Below are 19,316 nucleotides of genomic sequence, written 5' to 3'. Positions count from 1 at the left end.
GCGAAGGTCGTGGGATTACCGCTTTTGGAAGGCTACGGGGTCGTGCGCTCGTGCTCGTAAATTGAAGCTCGGAGTATTTTGGCCAATTAGATCGTGGTATTTGGCCTGGCTGGTACAGAATGTCTCCTCGACGACAAGCAGTCATAACTTTGCTTACACCGGACCTTTTTTGATTTCACTGTCAGTCTCAATGCCTGGGGGAGGTTTAGCTGACCGCCAGGCTGTCTACTTTCCCGTCTTTTGTCCCATTCAGAAGCTGTCCGTCGAGGCCGAGAGTTCAACGGTTTGCTCAGCGGAGTCTGGAATGTTCAGGAGCCGGCGCTCTGATTCGTCTCGTGTCTATTCAGGTCAGTGATACGACGGGTGCATCCGGCCAGACCAAGCAGCATCTGCGGCTCTGCCAAGACCAGCAATGACAGCTGATCCGAGCATCCGTGGTTGACACGCCACTTCATCGCTGAAGGTTCGCCTTCTTATGTCATTTTCTTGACGTGACAGGACTGTGATGTTGAACGATTCAAGAAGGAATTGCAATTCATGTCTTTTATCTCGTTGCCCTTATGTACGGATAAGCGCAGAACATCGTATCAAGGCCTGCTGGGCCAAACGAAAGGCATTGGGTATCTCTCAGGTCCATTCCACGTCGCATTTCATTTACACGTAGCCACGGATGCCACGGATGACACCGGACTTTTTCTTCTTGTCGGCGTCGTCTTTCGCCTTGCCCTTTTCATCCTTACGCCGATTCTGAACCCCGCCTGGTGTTGTTTTCAATTAGTTGATCCTCCAAAACCCGTCTTTGAACCGAAGTCGGGATACTCCAGACTCACCTCTGCCGAAGTATCGTTGATCCGTGGTGCTCGAGCTGGCTGCGTCGTCCGGCTCCAAGGGACTAGAAGGTGCCGGAGCAAGCGACGCGCTGGGCGGCACCGGCGTCGACGGGTTGGTCATGATGGGTGGTGTGTTGGTGTATGAGGACGGGAGGAAGTTATCCGACAGGACCCGATGAAGTCCCGAGCTTCTGCCTTTCATCGTTACGGGGCTGGTCGAATGAGTCGAGTCTGCCCCGTCCACGTCCATGCGGAAAGGGAAGTCGGCTCGATTGTGAGAGTTCGACGACCCCACAATGAACCTGCCCTCTTCCACCTGAGACTGCAGTACAGTATACTTCCGCATCAAAGTGGTATACTGCTTTTGCAACTCTGCTTGCTTTGCCCGGCTTGCTGCCAATGCGCTTTCAACCGCCGCCTTGGTCTCGGCTGACCGTCTGTTGTGTATTCCCTCGTGCGCCTCCAGGAGCTTTGAATTCAAGACTCCAATTTGTGTCTGGAAGAGCTTCTTCATCTTTTGGATTTCTTCCTCGCGTGCTTGAAGTTTCAATTCCAACATTGTTGCCTTGTTTTCCGCTTGGGAGGCGGATGCAAGAGCGGCCTGCCTTTCTGCCTCCTTAGCTTGCAGATTCCTCTCAGAAGTCGATAGTCGCTCCACTTCGGCCTTCAGTCGATCGATGTCGCCAGCGTTGATTTCGATGGATTGCATATTTTGCGTTGAGTTCAGCTCCTTCACTTCTGCATCGCAGACGAGCTTTTTCAGCTTTTCGCATTCTTCTTTGGCAGCCTGTAGCTCTTGTTGCAGAGACTGAATTTCCAGTTTCGTCTTTCTCGATTCTTCGCGTAAAGTTCTCAGCTTGGCGGACAGATCAAACTCCCATTTCTTGGCCAAAGTTCGACTCTTCTCCGATTCCTTCCTGATTTGCATTTCGGCCTTCTTCGAGTCTTCCAGTCGTTTCCTCAAGGTGCGATTGTTCAAAATGAGATTTTGCGTCTCGGCCTCACTCGCGGCTTCCCGAACTTGTCTCCGTCGAAGCTCTCCGATGTGTGCCATGTGCTGCTGCTTGAGATATCTCTCGAAATTCAGGTCATTGTGAAGGAGAAGAATCTGGCGTTGCAAGTGCGCAATCTGAGCATGTCCATCAGTTGTAGAGGGTGGTTCGGAGATTGCTGGAAGCGGAGGAGGCGGGTTTGAGGATGATTTCTCTGCCGTAGACTCCTGGTGACTAAGTGCAAGTGATGGAACACTATCATTTGCGAGTGACTGATGCAACCCAGACTTGATCACTTTGTTCGAGTGAATCATGTCTTGCAAATGCGTATGCGATGATGACGTTACAAGCTGGGGTTGCAACGTCGGGCTGTCGCCCGGTACGTCTGTCCTCGAAGCGTCCAGAGAGTTTCTGTTGGATGGGTGACTTGACAGTGAGCTTTGACGTTGTGGATTGGAGTGAACGCGGCTGCTGGCCCTGGAAGCACCTCCAGGGCTCTGTGAATTTCTCCAGCTGTCGGCGCCAGCATCGGGTGCGGCATCACTTAGCAGCGCAGGCCCGAGACCGTCACGATCCGATTCCTCACCGAGGAGCAAGCTCTCGCCTTCTGCAGCCTGAGCGACGTCCGGGTTGACCGCAGCGAAAGTATCTGGGGAAAAGCGCAGCGCCATACACTCAGCCACAACTTCTGCCGGCTCACTCGTCATCCAGCGACCGAAATCGGTCTTCTCGGACTCGATGGTAAGAGTGTAAAAGTTGGGATGCAAAAGGTGACTTTGTCGAAAGCGCTCGGACTTGTGACGTATTTCGGTTGGCTGAACCTCGACCTCGTCCGGATTGGCTGCATTCGCATGCCGCAAGTAGCGCTGCGGTTTCCTGATATAGTCCATGAAGTTGATGGGGTACAGGCCGTACAGGATAGTGAAGTAGTTGGCGAGATGAGGTATATCGATGTCGTCGGTCTCGGGAGAGAAAGTGCAGGCTTCCCAACCAGAGGGCGAAGCAAGGCTCTTCTGTTCGCTTTCATCTGATGTAGATTCGATAATCCCGGTCCTCTCGCTATCCCAGAATAGTAATCTTGCATAGATGTTGAACAGGTTTGGGAGATGTGGTACCAAGGAGCTTGGCATATGTGGCAATACCATAATCAAAGCGGTGATGGCCACGGAGATGACGGTGGTGGACGTGTCTTGTTGCAGGCATCGCATCAAGTTGCTGAAGAGTGGTGTTTGCAGTATTTGGTGCAGATGCGGCGGCTGACTCTGAACAAATTCACATAGAAGTTTGGCGGCTCGAGCTCGATATTCACTGCGGACGAAAAACTTGTCGAGGGTGAAGAGAAAGTCCTGTACCACGTTTAGTTGACGAGAACCATCATGACATCTATGCGGGATGACTCACCTTAGGGCGCTTCTTGCCGTACGTGATAAGCACTTGGCGTATTGCGCGCTCGCTGGATTCTCCGGTCAAGTCGCCTTCAGACTGCGTCTTGTAGCATTTGTCCATCCAGGAAGACAACAGCCGTTTGGCAAAGGGATTCACAATGAGCTCGGCGGTCGAGTCGTCGTTGTCGGGAATTCCAAGCATCAAGACCTCTAGGGTGGCGTTGTGCGATTCCTCCATCAGACCCTTCTCCCGAGTGAAGTGTTCCAGGACTGCATCGTTCAGTGTATCCCACCACTTGTAGAGGCGGGCCGGCGTGCGAAGCACTGGGACCAGAAGCCGGAAGATATGGATGAAGACCGCATACTTGGCAGGTGTGCCCTTGACGTGCTTCTCATAGATGCTTAGGAGATCGTCGTGCAACCTGTCCGAAGTCGATTCGCTAGAATCCTCGTGCTTGTTGAGGTACGCATCGATGACTTGGGCGATGTCGTCGGGGAGCGGCAGAGACGGCGAGGCGGAGAGGAAAGTTGTCAGGGCTTTGGAGAGTTCCTTGAGTGACCTGGGCGACTTCGTGTTAGCTGGTGGTGAGCTCCGTCATCGAGTTATTGTGGGCGCGGGAGTGCTCTTCAAACGAATATCGCGCACCGCATGACGCAAGGGAAGCCGGATACGAGCGCCGGACATGGCGACAAGGGAATCGGGCCACTTACGCTGACGACGCCATTGTGCTAGCTGCGACTCTTCATGGAGCCTTGCGATGTTTTATCGGGATGGCAGAAAAAAAAAGCAAGGCTCGGGCGGGCTGCGGGCGCGGCTGTCGAGGGCGATAATGATCATGTAACTGTCAGGCAATCGCAACGGAATCTGCTGATGCAAGGTACAAGCTTTGCCAGGGACCCTCAGTCGTGCAAGGCAAAGACCGGGAATGGAATGGGCGTGGAACAGTGGGAGAAGGGGACGGGAAAAGATTGGATCATTGCGGTGGACGTTACGGAGTGTTTAGGGCGTGAGGGGACGGCCATGTGTGCTGAATGGTCTCGCTTAATCCTGCTTCAGCGGGTCTTTAGTGCCTGGAAGTGTGCGATGAGCTCAGCAAATGGAATGACGGGTGACCCTGGAACACTTGAACCTGACTGAGGTGGCCCGGATGAAGCGCGGCAGGTGGGGATACTTGGATCTCGGTGGCCGGATCACGCTGCAGGCATGTACCGAGACCCCACCAGTGACCTCACGGGGCTAAAACCCCGCAATTCGCGTTTGCGCCATGCGCCGTGGGCCACCGATGCACCCGACCCCAGGAAAACGTACGGGCGACAGTGGGGCCAGAAGCACCGTGGGACCACTTGAAGCTGGTGTGGGTTGTGGCCTGGTCCATAAACGCACCTGATCAGTCACTGATGGCCAGTCACAGGTACGAAGCACTCATGCCTTTACGCAGCTTGCTGTAGAGCAAACCCCCTCAGCTCAGGTCACTTTGACGGCCACTTGCGAATGCCTACCTTACCTACCTTACCGCGCGCAGCTCGAGGTGAGGTACGAAGCCGTTGCCAGCATCCCTCACCAGAAAGTCATGTACCGTTACCGTCCCTACCTTGCCTTGGATGAGAGAGATCGGGTGGTGGTGCAACCCCTCCTTTGTGTCCAGATGACTCGACCCTTAATACCTGCTTTCCCCTCCCTCTTTTAAAACCAAATAGCTCTGAGCTGTCCTTCCTCTCCTCCTTCTCTCCTTCTACATCATCAACCAAGCTACTACTCAAACAAACGCCTCACCAATTCTCCGCGACAACCTCGTCTGTGAACTTTTCCCGGTTCCAATTGCATCAATCAACTCAATTGCAAGCTCAAGCTTCAACATTACCTCCTTTCCCCCTAATCCAATCCATATACAGTCGGCAAGATGGCAAACAAGAGCTCTGCAGTGGCGGACGAGCCGGTCGAGGTTCTGTTCGCCCTGCAACCTAACTTCGACCTTCTCGATATGGCAGGCCCAATGGAGGCTCTGACCAACGCTCTCCACGACAAGAACGACAAGAGTGAGTCTCCTTTTGTTTCCCCCGCCCCCAATGGCACGACGCAGCCCGGCTGACCAGCCCCTTACCCCGCAGCCTCCAAGGCCTTCGAATGTACCATCGCCGCAGCTGAGCCCAAGGTCGTCTCCGACTCTGGCGTCACCATTGGCACCCAGATCTCCTTCAAGGAGGCCTATGAGCGTCTCAGCGACTTTGACGTTCTCGTCATCGTCGGCGGCGACAGCGACAAGATAATCAAGGCCAACGCCGAGCCCCTCCCCCTCATTACCGCCTTCGCCGAGCTGCAGAAGAATGACCCCGCCCACGAGCGTACCCTTCTCTCCGTCTGCACCGGTTCGCTCTTCCTTGCCAAGCAGGGCGTCCTCGCCGGCCTTTCTGCCACCACCCACCAAGACTACATCACTACCTTCGAGATTCTATGCAGTGAGGCTGCTACCCGCAACCTGACCGAGAGAACCGACGTAATGGAGGATGCTCGTTACGTCGTTAACAACCTCCGATTCGACCTCGGCGACGAGGACGAGAACCCGTATGTCCGTCGCACATCCGACGCCGGCCGCCGACCCTCCAACGCCAGGTACGCAATCCTCTCAATCCTCGTACTCATTGGCCAGATCCCGCTAACAATCAGTATAGAAAGGGCAGCATGTCCTTCAAGAGCTCAGGCCGCCGCGAGTCCATCACTCGCCGCGCCGCTATGCGCCTCGGTGGCCTCCGCGTCATCACCGCCGCCGGTGTGAGCTCCGGTGTGGATGCGGCGCTGTATCTCATCAGCGCCCTGGTCTCCGAGGAGTCGGCCGAGGAGACCGCCCGCTATATGCACTGGACCTGGAACAAGGGCATTGTCGTCGATGGACTCGACGTCTAAACGAGTTATGATACCCATGAACAACCGGATGGATGGTAAAAGTTCATTCACGATTCATGAAGATCTGTAAGAAGGACGGGAAAAGCCTTCCAGATGTGTAAAGAGATCTTGACATCTCGATAGTATTGAAGCAATTACGTGTTTATTAGTGCAATCAACTCAACTTCTTGACATTTCTCTTTCTCATGTGACAAGTTTTCCCATTGATTATAGCCAACCGCAACGCTGCCTTGTCCCGATGCCAATGTGCATGACAGACTTGGTCCAGCGCCCGCATTTTCGAGTTCAATGCCACATTTCAGCTTCGTCACGCGCACTCTGCCCCTCATAAACCAGTGGGGAATTAAGCCCAACTGTGCGTGAGCTTACATAACTAAACTCGTCCGGTGACAGAATCTGGGGTACAAGCTTTGACGGACAAGGCAATTCCTTGGGCAATCCCTCGAGACCTCGTCAGCTCCGATGTTGGTGTGTCAGGCTAAACGTCGGATAGGTGAGCTCTCTGCCACATGTTTCAAACTTGAAGTTTACCCCAGACTCGAGCATCTGTCGTGTGTGTCCGTTGACAGCAGACATACAGTGTGGCATCGTTGTTGCACGAAACTATGACAATCTGTCATGGAGGTTGTAATTCAGAAGATGTGAATTCCCAAGCTAGTAGGGTGTCGCGGGAGCAGTTCATCGGGTACGGCGAACAAGTGTTTTGTAGTGATAAATCATAAACGAGTACATCAAACAAAAGGACGTGAAGACGATTCTTCAGACAGCTTTCCCGATATTCGACTTCGTCAGTAAGGTACTTCTAATCGTAGACTATGTTCCGGGCACCCCGGGACCCGGCCGTCGATGGGGCAAATGTGGATACGCCACCGGGCCCGGATGAAGCCCCGCTTTCCCGTGAGAACCCCTGCGCAAACGGATCTACGTAATCCCGCTTCGGCCAATCAGCAACTCTTTCAATCTCGACCTTGCACTTTTTGGCAACCAGCGAAGTCGCATCACGTCCTCGATCACCCGGCAGACCCCAGACACCATGGCGACGTCAGCGACAGAGGCGGTTACCCGCGCGGTACCGAACTTCAGGCTCGGACTGAAGAAGGTCTACCTGTATGATTGACCCCGAAATCCCTTCACCCCGCTACCACGACCGCATCACGCAAACCACCACGAAACCAAAAATCTAACGTCGTTCTCTGACTCTCTTCCCTAGGCCTTCCCACACGATCACCCTCATCCGAAAAGACAAATTACCACCCAACTGGGCCGTATTCCAGGTGCCCCTCACCTTCACCAAGTTCGACCTGCGCGACTACCTATGGAACCTCTACGGTGTCGAGACGACGGCGGTGCGGTCGTGGGTGATGGCCAAGAAGGTGGAGCGCAAGAGCAAGAACCACGGGCACTACCGCCCGCAGTCGGACAAGTTCATGCAGGTGCAGCTGGTGAAGCCGTTCGCCTTCCCGCCGCCGCCCGAGGACCTCGAGCCCTGGAACAAGAAGCTGTGGAAGGCCCGCGAGCAGCTCAAGTGGGACCACTACAAGCCGCTGGAGCTGCGCCAGCAGGGCAAGCTGTCGTACCCGAGCAGGGCGCCCAGAAGCCTCGAGAGAAAGGCCCTCGCGGAGCAGGCTAAGGCGCTGCTAGGCGGGGAGAAGGAGTGGGAGGGCCCGAAGGAAATGGATAGCAAGTGGGATATGATTGTTGAGGCGTCGAAGAAGATGAAGAACGAGGGCGAGAAGAAGGCTGAGGGTGAGGCGAAGGTTGAGGGCGAGGACAAGTAAGGGGCCGCGGACATGCGTGTCGGGGGTCTGGCGGTGCTGGATAACGAGCGATGGTGGATGTCACGTGTACAAAAACGAAACAACTGTAGTTGAACATGCGGGTGGCATGTTTGTACAACATAAAAAGGATGGCGTGGAGGTATAGAACATGTCAATTGGTATCATCGGGTTCATTACTCTCTTCATCCTGCGCTGGTTCCACCTCCCAGTGACGGTGCTCTTGGAATCGCAGGACCTCGTTACCCCATCCCCACCAGCCAGCCGTCAGATTGCGGGCAAAGACCTCGAGACCGCGGAAGTCTCGAGGAAGCAGATCCTCGAACAGGAATCGCAGGTTTGGCTTCCTTGAGTGGACGTCCGGAACTGCGGCTACAACCCTCTGGAGTATCTTGCGGTTGTCGCCGCGCCGTTTAGCAATGATAAGTCTCTCCCACGGCTTCCTCCAGGCCGACTCGATGTCGTATATAGGCTCCCCTTGTGATGTGATCTTAACCCAGATCCATTCAGTAGCAACCTCAAGACCCCATGCTGTAAGTATTCCCTTGGGTGATGTGAGCAAGTCTATCAAGCTGGCTTTGTTAGTCACCCAAATGGCAACGAGGCCGCCATCAGCGAGATGTCCTCCAACCGGTATTTGTTCTAGAAGCATCTTCGTCTCTTCAAGACCGCTGACGGTAGCATAACCTCCCCTCTTCCTTTTGGCGGACTTGTTTGGCCAAGGCGGATCCAAGACGATAAGATCGAACAAGGGTGCCGTCGAGATGAAAGCTTCTCTAATTTCCTCGATAGAACCGCTTAGGTACGAGGACCCTTCAGGAATGAAATGCGTCGCTGTCGCAGCCGTTGCCTCGTCTCGGGCTGCGTCCCTGCCCGCGAATTCGTGCTGTACGCCTCTCCCATCGTCACCGCTGCCGCTTGTGGCGGTGATGCTCTCGTCTCCGGTAATTCGTGGAAGACAAAACGGAGCGGTGTGATCTTCATTTAGCGTGTCGAGAGCGCTCCTCACCGCCGCCTCGATCATGAGGTCTGCGACTTGGCTCGCGGGTGTGCTGTGGTTGACATGGGTGTTCCGTGGCTCCGGTAGCGGATAGGGTGCGGCGACGGGGTCGACCGACAACAGCCGCCGTCGCCGGGGCGGTGCCCCTCCTCCGCGTGTTGTCTCGGCATTGTGGCCCGGCAAGACCTGGCTCTCCTCGATAGAAGTGGGGATGTCGACGAGGAAGACCGTTTGGGTTTCATCGCGAAAGAGGATGCATCTTGGTGATGAGATTGGAGAGGTTGGTTCCGGGGGCTTTGACTGAGGACTAGAGGCCATGATTAATTTCCAGAAGAAAAGCGCGGTTCTGGCTTTGTCTGCCAGACCCGATGGTGCCTTGATTTGCTCGTGGCTATGACCGGGGCGTGTTCCCCGAAGGCGCGATTCGAGGCCCGGCGCAGTCTAAGTGCTCGCTTGGCCGGACTCGGGGCTTGACTGGGGTGGCCGTGGGAAAGAATAGTGCGGTTCGATGGTGCCGAGGTCCTGCGTTGGCGCTGTTTCTCCTGGGACGGCGAGATAGGCGGTCTGGGGCTTGTTTTCCTTGGGGAATAATCTTATTCCTGGTGGGAAAATTCTTGAAGATTAATGACTGGCCCCTACCTTAGTTTGTACGTCCACATTTTCGAGTCTCCCGTCATGAAGATATCGTGACCTCCAACTGACCCTGGGGTCCTAAAGAACATACCGGATTTAAGCAAGGCGTTAATAGAAGGAGATAAATATCCAGAATCAATCTCCGGGTCTCGTGCCACGAAGTAACCGCGAAGTCGGCCTCTTGGACAACTGCCACCGTCTGTATCCGAAGGTGTAAGAAGTACCTTACGCCCGCGTCGACGCTCGGCAATCTTCGGCTCGTGGCCCAGACCCCTGTACTAGACTGAATCTCCCACCAAAAAGTGCCCCCCGTACCGCCGCCCGCTCGTGCACCCCAAAGGGCGACTCAGCAATGAGAGGGAGCCTTTTAAAAATCTCCCGCGCCCTTATGACGTCCGCCCCGTCGCATTCCGCCTCCAGATCCCTTTTCCATTTCCCATTGCAACTTCTCCACGATAACCACGGCCCCACGATCCTTTCCCTTTTCGCCTGCTACACTTGATTTTTCCTTTTTCCTAGACTGCTTCAGCCCTCGACGGCACCTCACCTAACCGACGGACCCCGCGGAATGTCCTCCGAGTGACATTACCACACCAAACACGACCACGAGCGAGCGATAGAGCGTCGCGGGTCGCGCTGACCAGGGAATGCCGTCAGCGCTGATGGAACATGCCTCCATGTCGGAGGTAGCAACCAAGACGCAGCGACCCAAGACAGGGACGAGGACACCTCCCGTGTGCCCGACCGACGATGACGACACGGTGAAGCTGAGGAAACAGACCCGGACGTTGGACTATGTCTGGCGTTCCGGTGTCGCGGGGGGCTTGGCGGGCTGTGCTGTAAGTTGGAATACCAGAAGTCCAAGATGTCCAAGATGATGATATCTGACTTGACCGGCATCACAGGCAAAGACGCTGGTCGCTCCCCTCGATCGAGTCAAGATCCTATTCCAGTCGAGTAATCCTCAGTTCGCAAAATACACAGGCTCATGGTTCGGTGTCGCGACGGCCATGAAAGACATTAAATCCCATGAAGGCGTACTAGGGCTGTTTAGAGGACACTCGGCGACACTTCTTCGAATCTTTCCCTATGCCGGCATCAAATTTCTCGCCTACGAGCAAATACGATCCGTCGTTATCCGCAATAAAGACCAAGAAACCCCCTGGCGCCGCCTGGTCAGCGGGTCCATCGCCGGCGTCACCTCAGTATTTTTCACATATCCTCTGGAGGTCGTCCGTGTGCGACTAGCCTTCGAGACGAAACACGGGGGGTCATCATTAACCGCCATTTGCCGACGAATCTACAACGAAAGCTTTGTACGGACCGCCGCGAAGACTGCCAGCTCATCAGCGACTGAGACCGCGGCCGCCCCCGTTATCGCGGCCATCGCGCCTCGGTCGGGGATAGTCAACTTCTACAGAGGCTTTACACCGACTATGCTGGGTATGCTTCCTTATGCCGGCATGTCTTTTCTGACCCATGACACCGCGGGCGACCTTCTACGCCACCCGAGTATCGCCAAGTGGACAACCCAGGCGAAGCCGAAGGACTCGCCGGCGGGCAAGCCGGCGCCGCTCCGCTCTTGGGCCGAGCTCTTCGCGGGCGGTGTAGCTGGTCTCATCTCGCAGACAGCGTCGTACCCATTGGAGGTGATCCGCAGACGCATGCAGGTCGGCGGTGCTGTTGGCGATGGCCACCGACTTCGCATCAGCGAGACGGCTGCCATGATTTTGCGTGAGAGGGGCCTAAAGGGTTTTTATGTGGGCTTGACGATCGGCTACGTCAAGACAGTGCCCATGGTGGCTGTGAGCTTTTACACGTATGAGCGCGCCAAGACATGGTTGGGAATTTAGAACCTTTAGTGAGAGCGCGCGAGAAAGGAGGTGGACTGATTGCGAGTTCGGCGTTATTGGAAACACTCTGGGTCAGAAGCATTGATGGGTTTTATGAGATTCGCGGTTTAGAGCAAACGTCCATAACCAAGGGACCTGACGGCGCGCTAGAATGGAGGCTAACTGCAGATGACATTGTCCAATAAACAAATTGGTATTGTTCTATCACATGCTGCGCTTTGGCGTCGCCGCACATTCGGGGTACATGACCTGGCGCGCGCGTCCGGTCAATTCTTTTCAAATGTCTGTCATCAACTCATCGCTCATTCCTTTTCCTCGCCAAGGCATCTCGTTATCTCAACACCGTCCTGTAGACCGTTAGAATCGATGTGTTAAAAAGGTCAGAGCGGGGAATTCACTGGTACACCGGTCGGCTCAAAGCTGTTGACCAGCTTGCTCTCGTATTTGAGATTCGGGTTTCCCACCCTCGTCAAATCCAACCTCTCCTCACCCTCGCGCTTCAAGTACTGCTTCGCGGTGCGATCGTCAAAGAAGCCGCTCTCCTCGCGCTTCTTGGCCACGTCCCGCGCAGCAGCGCGCTTGTCCTCGACGGAACTCCGCACGTACTCCAAATACGGCGGGTTGCCGGGCTTGATGACGTTGTCGGCCGCCAGCACCGACCCGGGTCCGACGACCCCGAGCTGCTCGCACAGCTTGAGGTCCGTCGTGTACGCGGGCTTGTAGTGGTCCAGGAACATGAGGTCGATCTTGGTGAGCTCGCCGGCTTCGTGCAGACGCTTGATGGAGGCGTCGCTGGGCCCGACGATGACCTTGACTATGTCCGAGAGGCCCGCCAGCTCGACCAGCGAGCCGATTACGGCGGCGAACTCGGGGTTGCGCTCGAGGGAGTAGTACCGCTGGCCGCCTGCCTTGCGCAGGGCGGCGCCGAAGAGGATGCAGGAGTAGCCGACGTACCCGCCTAATTCGACCTGGTGGTTTGTGTCAATTGATTAGATGAACCGAAGAAAGTCTGTATCAAAAAACTGCAACCACCACATCTCGCTGTCACACCGTCACACAAGAGATTGATCGGTTACCCAGATCAGACGATCTACCTCCCGCAACTCAAAAATACGACGTCGTCGCAAAGGGGTGGAATTTTACCATAATCTTGGGCTTGACCTCGGCGATCAAATCCGTGACGATCTTGCCCTTGTCCTCGCCGACGTTCATGAGGTACTTCTTGCTCCGGCCAAAATCATCGATGGCGGCCAGGACTCGCTCAGGCTTGCCGCGGATCTCGTCGATGTCGGGCTGGGAGTAAACGAAGTGCAGCAGCTCGATTTCGCGGCCGTCATCGAAGAAGACGTCTTCTTGCACGGCGTAGGCCTTGCTTTCGTCAAAGTGAGGCATCTTGGGTGTCGTTTGGGGTATCGTTTTGGGAGTCGAATCACGCAAAAATTGGCGAGAGACACGGAGGGGAGAAGAGCAAGGGAAAGTAAGAGAGAAACGGAAATCTAAGATTTTCAAGCCACAACAGCGAGAGCGACGATTGTTATCACGATTTCCGACGAAACAACCATTGCACAAGTCCCCGACCGTCGCGCGCACCAGCTTTCCGGAAGCGCAGCTATCGGCGACCTTTACCCCAACATCTTTCACAAGCTGGCTGTGGAGCTCGTCGATCGTACAATGTAAGGCATAATTCCCGGGGGAACGAGGACAGCACCCAATCCCAGTCAAAGGTACATCCCACGCACACGACAATGTCGGGGAAGACAAGGTACCGCAGCATTCGCAGCTCTGATCATGGCGGGGTAAGAAGACCCCGTCCATATCAGGTGCTTTCGCGATGGCGGCTGGTGGGGCTCGATTCAATCCATGACACGCACAACACCTCATCGAACCGCGTCGTCGATGTAATTGAGTTGCACCAACATCTACCTTTGGCGTAGCTGAAATGCGCGTCTTCTCGCCCGACTGCGGGGTGTAGCAGAGGGGAAAATCAACAGAAGCAATAAGCATTCGAAAATAACTCAGTCCCCTATCGTGCTTTGGGGTTAAGGTACATGCTCCGTCGACATGGGGCGGAAACGCAAACGCCTCTGATCGAGATGATGACCTTGCAAACATCCGATGGGTGCAACGCATACCGGTAAGAGCCTAGATGCGTTCTTCGATTGATGGATCTCAAGGCCTTCTTTCTCCCCGGGCCAACGAGAGACCTCCAAGATCCAGATGCGGCTCACCGGATCATCACCTCCCCCTGGTCGTGTCTCTCGCCGGTAGGCCTAACCCCACGTGCGATGTTAAGATCCCACGATTCGCGTCGATCAGTGCTAGGCTTGTCTACTGTCCGGTTGTTCTGGGCCCCTCGGTTTTGTCTTGGCCCGGGACGGTCAATGGCACCTGCTGTGGCCTGCCGCTTCCATTCCATCATCGACTTTTCACGCTTTGAAACATGGGATTTCTGCATTTCTTGATTTCCCCCAAAGATTGCCTACGGACTGGACGGAAATCACTCCGATTGCTAGCACGCCATCCGAATTGGCCTATCACACCGAAAAGGCAGAAGGGTTTCCGCCGTGCCGCCCTGTGGCATGCGGAGCTAGTGTTAGAACGGCGCCGGTCGGTCTCGCTTGTTGACGTATCCGGCCGAGAGGCATGGGGTCATTGCAACATCATGACCATTATGACTCTGGTTGTAACACCGTATTGCCCAGGCGGCAAGAGTCGCGAAGGAGACCATCACAACGCCGTGCCTGGAGGATGTACACAAGACCCAAAAGAGTCAGGAAGTTGATGGGCAGGCCAAGTCGAATGTACTAGTCACCGTTTCTCAGGCCAAAAACCACTGCTGCGTTGGTGGCGGCAGCGACGCGAAAGGAACGGAATCCGAATCTTGTAGCTCTAGCTGACGCCCTACGACAGAGCTTTGCTACCCCTGACAAGCGGCTGGCGAAAAGAAGGGATACAAACAACCTACCAGATTCTCGCCTAGATGTTATGCCACGCTGGTAGACTCCATATCACTCTTTTGTCACTCGCTTGCCCTGGTTTTTCTCTGGTCGATCGTTTTCGTCTCTGATGGGATTCATGCGACTCGACCTTCTTGACAAGTCGGTCAAGCTCGAGTGGGCCCTGGGCGAGCGTTGGAGGCGCAAGTGATGATGTCGACAACTTACGATGTCCTGCGTATGCCTTGGAGTAGGACAGCCAACGAAGGAAGCATGCTTGGCCGGCTGCGGTATTGTTTTTGATCTCGTGAGGAGAAGAAGGTTTCGTTCAAAAGGCAGACATTGGAAGCACATGGCTCAACATTTCCTTCATCTTCACTCACGTCCTCAAGCATTAATCAAGCTCGACGCTCTTGAACGCTACTTTTCTGTCATCCGCCTGCTACCAATCCATATACTCGTTGTGAACTACTTCCGCACCAAGCTGTACCAATCAGACAAGATGGCCTCCGATATGAAGGCAACGGTAGAGCCTACCAAGCAGGGCTTCTCCGTCTGCGGCTACGAGAAGATCGAGTATGACTTCGAGTTCCTCGACGGCGTCTTCCACAAGGAGAACCGCCAACTGGCGGACTGCTACTCCCGCTGGAAGCGCTGCCTGGCCGTCATGGACCTTAACATCTTCAACCTGTATGGTAAGGAGATGCAGGAGTACTTTGACCACTACAACATCGAGCTCAAGATCCACAAGACCATGATTGGAGAGAAGGCCAAGTCTATGGAGACGCTGCTGAGCATCGTCGATTCCATGACCGAGTTTGGAGTTTTCCGCAAGGTATGCTCCCATCCGGAATCCTGGAAGCTGTCAACCTGCTAACGAAATCTCTTAGGAACCCGTCCTCGTTGTTGGAGGTGGTCTCGTCACTGACGTCGCCGGGTAAGCTATCCCTCTTCCAACCAAGCGTAAACACCTGCTAATGATACCAAGCTTCGCATGCGCCTCCTACCGCCGCAACACTCCCTACATCCGCATTCCCACCACCGTGATCGGCCTCATCGACGCCTCCGTCTCCATCAAGGTCGCTGTCAACTACGGCAACTACAAGAACCGCCTCGGCGCGTACCACGCCCCTTCCCACACATTCCTCGATTTCTCTTTCCTGCGCACATTGCCCACTGCCCAGATCCGCAATGGCTTCGCTGAGCTGATCAAGATCTCCACCTGCGCACACCTCGAGACGTTCGACCTGCTCGACCGCTTCTGCGAGGAGTTGATCGGCACGGGCTTCGGCCGCTGCGATGGATCCAGCAAGGAGGTCCGCGAGGCCGCGGACAAGATCAACCGTAACGGTATTCACGAGATGTTGAAGCTCGAGACACCAAACTTGCACGAGATCATGCTCGACCGTGTCATCGCCTACGGACACACATGGTCCCCCCTCCACGAGCTCACACCCGACGTCCCTCTCCGTCACGGACACGCCATCTCCATCGACATGGCTTACTCCGCGACCCTCGCACACGTTCTCGGCAAGCTCTCTTCCGCAGAGCACCGCCGCCTTCTCAACCTCTTCTCCCGCGCCGGCCTGTCCATGGACCACCCTCAATTCGATGAGGCAATCCTGGACAAGGGTACTGCCGCCATTCTCAAGACTCGTGACGGTAAGCTGCGGGCCGCTATCCCGTCGCCTCTGGGCCAGTGCGAGTTCCTCAACGATGTCTCCTACGAGGACATGTGCGCCGCTCTGAAGGTGCACAAGGATCTGATGAAGGAGTACCCCCGCGAGGGAGCCGGCCTCGAGGCTTTCGTCGACGCCAGCGACACGGGCTACACGCTCAACGGCTGCTGCGAGGATGTGGAGGACCAGGCCCGGGTACCCATGAACGGTATCGAGAAGACCGTCCTCAACGACGATACCGTATCGGATGGTGAATCGTCTACTGCGGCTTCTTCGTCTTCCGGGCAAGAGTACGGATTGTCGAACGGCAAGACCCTGGGACCGAAGAGCGCTATGTACGCTGCTGCTGGCTCTGAGGCGTCGGAGAAGTTGAACGGTGACGTTCGTGTTGAGGAGGTTGCGGTCAAAGGCTCTGCATGAAAAGTTTTCTTTTGTTGAGCGGATTAGTATGCGTCCATATTGGGTTGAAAATATCGAGCAAGGAGCTCGATGAAATTAGTAAAAATATTACATGCCGACCGAAGTCTCATGCCGGAGTGAGGTTGAATACACCAGGTCTTGGCGAATAGCGTGGTGGAGTCGTCCCCATCAGGTGGATAGGTATTCCGACGTCAGTCGTCAGATTTATCCACCAGATTTTTTAAACTTTTCTCCCTGTCCCTCTCATATGAGTTCTCATATTCATCTCACATATGTATACACGAGAACCACAACATTATGGCCGCAGGAAAAATCGTTCTCAATAGTGACAGCGTCTCACTCAAGAAATTCGACGATGCATTCTCTGATCCGGGACGCCGCGCAACCATCAAGGAGCTCGAATTTAACATTCTTCTACCCCCCATAACCGACAAGCGCATTAAGAAATTCCAGAGCACAAAAGAGGCCGCCGCAAACAGTGCCGCCATCACCAACGCATTGCTGGCCCTGTTCTCCAGACTCAGCACCTGGGAAGTCAGTGGCGGCATCAAGCTGGTCTGCGATTTCAAGCCGGTCTCCATACCGTATATCGAGGACCCTTGGTGTGATTGGCACCACAGTGGCCCGCCCATCTCGACGATCCGAAATGCCCTCAAGTATCTCAGTCTCGACGAAAGCTTGCTGCCATCTTCGGGGAAATTGCCAGAGGTCCGCTGCGTTTCGGAAATTCACCTGGAGGATTTGAACCCAACCTGCACCCCAGCGTTTTCGTAATAGTATTCGACGCTCTACCTATCTTACGACAGGCGGACATCACTCTCGGCATGCCGCCCCGTCGATACACGGCCCAGCGGAGAAAAGTTAGATCCGCCCTTGCATCAGCGCTCCAGGAAGCAGCGCTCAATAACGTCGAGGACCTCTCTATAACCCTTGAAGACGCTGCGCCTTACGACCAGAGGCTCCAGCCTGACGTCTTCATCGGCCCTGACGGATGGGATGATTTGAGCCTCGCTGTGCGACGCCTTCTCCGCCTCCCCAAGCTTCGAAAGGCCCTCTTCGGGGGCGAATGGAGCCTAGCGCCTCACGTCTTTCATACCGACACTTCCTTCGGGCCGTGCCTGGAGCATCTGAGACTCTTCATTGCCCCTGTCACCCCGGACGGAAAATGGCTCATCACGGGCGATGAAGAGAACGCGATCCTGGGCAGAGATAGCCAGTCTTCCGATGAGTCGTCCGATGAGTCGTCCGATGAGACGCCCGATAAGACGCCCGCGGAGCTTGATTCGGAGGACTCGGACGCGACTGACTATGTCCCGGACTCGTGGGAGCGAGAGAGCGGATACAAGCCCAATTACTCCTTCCGGCGGACGTTCGACAGCACGACGTTCGACCCGCTCCTCGAGGCCCTGGCGCATGGGGTGCGTAAGATGCCTGCCCTTCGTCGTCTGGATCTGGAGGTGAGCAACGACGACATGGATCTCAGACTGGATTACTTCGCTGCCGGGGCCAAGAATGAGCCACTTCGCAGAAACGCCCGGTTTTTACCGAAGATACTTGGGCATGAGGGTAGTTTTGACGTTGAAAATGAGCATCGTCCACGGTGGATGATGAACGCCGACGAGACTTTTGATTGGAGTTGGACGCCTAGCACGAGGGTGATTGGGGCGATGGAGGCTGGCGGTGGAAGGGTTGCGCTTACGGGATCTGGCCGGAAGACTAAGAAGTTTTCTTGCGGAGACGGTCAGAGTATGATGGAGATTGAGGCGGAGTTAGGGGGCTTGATGTAATATGTTGTCGCGCTTTGAGGCTCGAGGAACAACGAAAGAACGTACGTGGTCCTATCAGGAAAAGGATATTCACACAACTAGTAACGCCCAGTGATGCAAGACTGAAGATACCAGATTATGCATCTATGACAACACAGATTGGGCGCCAGGGTAAGGAAAAGAATCGGTAAATCGCTATACACATCTAAAGCCCTCGGTCTACAGAAGGTCTTATACGAATGGTAAAATTCTAAGCCTGAGTTCATCGTCTACTAGACCCCTCCTTCAATCACTCCACGCCCGCAGCACTGAGATCTACGTCACGATATCTTTTGAAACTCATTAAAGCGGCATCTTTTACTTGGGTATCATAGTCAATGATAATGAGATGCTCCAGGGCCAGACTGTTTGACGTACATGCAGGCTTGGTTAACCTCCTGCTGCTGATGAAGCTGAGGCCACAGAACTGAGTTTCCATATCCCGCAATATTCAACCTCCCTCACTAACAGGCTGATCTGTCGAGAACAGAGTTCGTAACGCCGAAGAGATTTCTAGCTATGCCGCCCTGCTATTCCGCCCACATCAATCTTGGTCTGTTCTTTTTTCACGCGGGAACCCGGAAGCCTCCCTGCGGTACCGCATTATCCTTATACGTTCCTTCGACCTCTTCTTCATCTTTCACTCGAGCAGGCTGAAACTGTCATATGAAACTGTCACACCACGTCCTCACACGTTCTTTCAACCTCTTCAGTAGTAGCGTTTAAAGAATAGATTATATGCGACCCAGGCGCTTCGATGATTATTGTGTGTATGGGATTGAAAATTGGATCTGCGCCGTTCTTGAGTAGCCATTTGACGAACGCCCAGTCCAGTTAATTCTTAGCATGTGATGATGCGGTAGCCTCGTGGGATCGACTAGGCATTTTAACCCAAATAGCCACCAGGGCATGTCCGGTTTTCTTGACATTAACAAACGATGTTAGAAATCTCAAGTTTGGAAGTAAGAACACTAGCCACTCCGTGGACTTCACTAAGGGCAAGCAAATGTTGTACCATATCGAGCCACGTGGGCAGAGTAGGATAACCCACCTCGGGTGTTTCTTTGTAAAGCTCCTCGAAGCGTACATCGCCTGAGGCCTCAGTC

The 19,316-nt window shown here is 54.7% G+C and overlaps 8 protein-coding genes across 8 annotated transcripts; 5 read left to right on the top strand and 3 right to left on the bottom strand.

Moving 5' to 3' along the window:
* Window positions 1–654: 654 nt before the first annotated feature.
* CkaCkLH20_00940 (uncharacterized protein) lies at window positions 655–3,742 on the bottom strand (the record flags this gene model as incomplete). The annotated part of the gene is made up of 3 exons (XM_038883660.1): window positions 655–758; window positions 831–3,168; window positions 3,224–3,742. The coding sequence occupies 3 exons, from the start codon at window positions 3,740–3,742 to the stop codon at window positions 655–657; spliced, it is 2,961 nt and encodes a 986-aa protein (XP_038751255.1).
* A 1,366-nt stretch (window positions 3,743–5,108) lies between these two features.
* On the top strand, window positions 5,109–6,109 carry CkaCkLH20_00939 (ThiJ/PfpI family protein; the record flags this gene model as incomplete). The annotated part of the gene is made up of 3 exons (XM_038883659.1): window positions 5,109–5,244; window positions 5,317–5,818; window positions 5,878–6,109. The coding sequence occupies 3 exons, from the start codon at window positions 5,109–5,111 to the stop codon at window positions 6,107–6,109; spliced, it is 870 nt and encodes a 289-aa protein (XP_038751254.1).
* A 1,033-nt stretch (window positions 6,110–7,142) lies between these two features.
* On the top strand, window positions 7,143–7,887 carry CkaCkLH20_00938 (putative ribosomal protein L23; the record flags this gene model as incomplete). The annotated part of the gene is made up of 2 exons (XM_038883658.1): window positions 7,143–7,216; window positions 7,320–7,887. The coding sequence occupies 2 exons, from the start codon at window positions 7,143–7,145 to the stop codon at window positions 7,885–7,887; spliced, it is 642 nt and encodes a 213-aa protein (XP_038751253.1).
* A 151-nt stretch (window positions 7,888–8,038) lies between these two features.
* Window positions 8,039–9,202, bottom strand: CkaCkLH20_00937 (uncharacterized protein; the record flags this gene model as incomplete). The annotated part of the gene is made up of 1 exon (XM_038883657.1): window positions 8,039–9,202. One exon carries the CDS (start codon window positions 9,200–9,202, stop codon window positions 8,039–8,041), a length of 1,164 nt encoding a protein of 387 aa, XP_038751252.1.
* Window positions 9,203–10,194: 992 nt separating this feature from the next.
* On the top strand, window positions 10,195–11,370 carry CkaCkLH20_00936 (mitochondrial carrier protein; the record flags this gene model as incomplete). The annotated part of the gene is made up of 2 exons (XM_038883656.1): window positions 10,195–10,356; window positions 10,423–11,370. 2 exons carry the CDS (start codon window positions 10,195–10,197, stop codon window positions 11,368–11,370), a joined length of 1,110 nt encoding a protein of 369 aa, XP_038751251.1.
* Window positions 11,371–11,672: 302 nt separating this feature from the next.
* Window positions 11,673–12,762, bottom strand: CkaCkLH20_00935 (uncharacterized protein; the record flags this gene model as incomplete). Its single annotated transcript, XM_038883655.1, has 3 exons — window positions 11,673–11,717; window positions 11,769–12,338; window positions 12,514–12,762. 3 exons carry the CDS (start codon window positions 12,760–12,762, stop codon window positions 11,673–11,675), a joined length of 864 nt encoding a protein of 287 aa, XP_038751250.1.
* Window positions 12,763–14,808: 2,046 nt separating this feature from the next.
* Window positions 14,809–16,405, top strand: CkaCkLH20_00934 (3-dehydroquinate synthase; the record flags this gene model as incomplete). The annotated part of the gene is made up of 3 exons (XM_038883654.1): window positions 14,809–15,141; window positions 15,197–15,243; window positions 15,295–16,405. 3 exons carry the CDS (start codon window positions 14,809–14,811, stop codon window positions 16,403–16,405), a joined length of 1,491 nt encoding a protein of 496 aa, XP_038751249.1.
* Window positions 16,406–16,702: 297 nt separating this feature from the next.
* Window positions 16,703–18,192, top strand: CkaCkLH20_00933 (uncharacterized protein; the record flags this gene model as incomplete). Its single annotated transcript, XM_038883653.1, has 2 exons — window positions 16,703–17,069; window positions 17,288–18,192. 2 exons carry the CDS (start codon window positions 16,703–16,705, stop codon window positions 18,190–18,192), a joined length of 1,272 nt encoding a protein of 423 aa, XP_038751248.1.
* Between the last annotated feature and the right edge of the window lie 1,124 nt (window positions 18,193–19,316).

Source organism: Colletotrichum karsti (genome assembly GCF_011947395.1).
Source record: "Colletotrichum karsti strain CkLH20 chromosome Unknown Scaffold2, whole genome shotgun sequence".
NCBI classification, from domain to species: Eukaryota; Fungi; Ascomycota; class Sordariomycetes; order Glomerellales; family Glomerellaceae; genus Colletotrichum; species Colletotrichum karsti.
This window is presented reverse-complemented; position numbering and strand designations above follow the sequence as displayed.